We start from the raw sequence: 1,637 nt of genomic DNA, 5'->3' as shown, positions 1-1,637 counted from the left end.
GCGGTTTTGTTTTTTGTTTCTTTTCTCTTCGGAAGGAAAGAGAAGAAAGAAAACAGAGAAGCCTAGGGAGGGATGGGAGGACGGCACGCCGCCACCACACAGGGATTTTAAGGAGAGGTGTGTGGTGCGCTAGCCGTCGCCCACCCTAGGGAGTCTGCCTCTTCCTATCTCTCTTCGCAGTCTCTCGCCGCTTCTCGCTGCAACCTTCATGCCACCTCGCGGTCGCCCCACTCTCGTCGTTCTCTCCCTTGTCATTTCCTCCTCTGTCGCGTCGTTCTCTTCTGCCTCGTCCTGTGACGCCGCCGCCTGCCGGTCCCTTTCTCTTCGGCCCCCGAATCCCAGTGCCCCAGCTCGAGGGGGAGGCGGACCTCCCAACCGCTGGCGACAGCCCACGATGCGACCCAGTCGGCGACGACGAGGACGAGATGAGCATTTGCGACGCCGTCGACGAGGCGGAGGCGGGGTCCAACACGATCAGCCCGGCGGCACGAGGGGAGGCGCTCGACGACGAGGCGCCAGCCGCGACGGCGGCAGGAGGCGAGGCGAGCAGCAGTGCTCCAGGAGGCGAGACGGTCCTCGGGCGGCGCGAGCGAGGGGAGGCGCTCGACGACGAGGCGCCGACCGTGATGGCGGAAGGCGACGAGGCGAGCAGCGGTGCCCCACCAACGAAGCGACCGCGCGGGAAGAAGACCAGGGGCGGCAGGAAAGCAAAGATGGGGGCGCACCAAATCAGTGACGAGCGTGACAGAGAGAGTGAGGGTGTCTAGTCGAGCGTCTTGTGTCGTGGAGGGGTCGAAGTCGAGGCGCATACGCGCCCGACGGAGACTCCTCAGGTGCCTGCGCACCAACCACCCCCCGGTGTTTTGACACCATTATTCGGTATATTAACCTCGCGGCCGCCTAGATAGACTGAAAGAGCTAGACACCGCAGGAGGCGAGGCTGCGGCTGCTGCTGCTGCTGCTGCTTTGCTGCTGTTGCGGCTGCGGCTGGCCTGCGGCTGCCGCTGCTGCTATTGACGCTAGATACGAACCCCACCCTGCCCCGCCGCCCGCCCACCCGCCCGCCCGCCCGACCGCCTGCCGCCTGTCCGTCCGCCCGCCCGCCCGCCCCGCCCGCCCCGCCGCCCTGCCCACCCACCCAACCGCCCATACCTGTCACCACGCAGCCTCGTGACCTCCATATAGGCGCTCGATACCCCCTCTCGCTGCCTACTCGCTGCCTCTGGGGAGGAGGGGATTACGTAGGGCGCGCGCCACTGCGCTCGCCTTTCCCGAGGCCCCTCCCCGAAAGGCAAGTATTAGCCGCACGAAACCGAGACCCCTCCCCCCCGCCCCGATCCCCCCACCCCCTTGCTCCACTCCCCCCCTCGGGAGGGCCGAAGAGAGGCGCCCGTGGGGACCCCGCAATTCCCTTCCCCCCTCGGAGGGCCGGACTGAGGCGTACCCCGAGGGCCCCGCTCTGTCCCTCGCATAGCGGCCACTCTTCGGATCGCTGGTCGAGCGACCCGGGGGATGCCCCGCGCGCCTGACCCAGGGGCGCGAAAACGAATCTGCGAGGCGCGGCCGCTTATGCGGCCCGATGGGGAGGAGTGGGGCGGACTACGGGGGTCGGCTTCTTGGTTTGATTCAAGTTGAAA

The 1,637-nt window shown here is 67.3% G+C and overlaps 1 protein-coding gene across 1 annotated transcript; it reads left to right on the top strand.

Annotated features, from left to right (window-relative positions):
- Positions 1-208: 208 nt before the first annotated feature.
- On the top strand, positions 209-767 carry EMIHUDRAFT_256574 (hypothetical protein; the record flags this gene model as incomplete). The annotated part of the gene is made up of 2 exons (XM_005767376.1): positions 209-221; positions 343-767. The coding sequence occupies 2 exons, from the start codon at positions 209-211 to the stop codon at positions 765-767; spliced, it is 438 nt and encodes a 145-aa protein (XP_005767433.1).
- Positions 768-1,637: the final 870 nt, after the last annotated feature.

This window comes from Emiliania huxleyi (assembly GCF_000372725.1).
Source record: "Emiliania huxleyi CCMP1516 unplaced genomic scaffold EMIHUscaffold_4989, whole genome shotgun sequence".
Lineage (NCBI taxonomy): Eukaryota > Haptophyta > Isochrysidales > Noelaerhabdaceae > Emiliania > Emiliania huxleyi.
The sequence above is the reverse complement of the archived record's forward strand: the minus strand, read 5'-3'. Positions and strand labels throughout refer to the sequence as shown.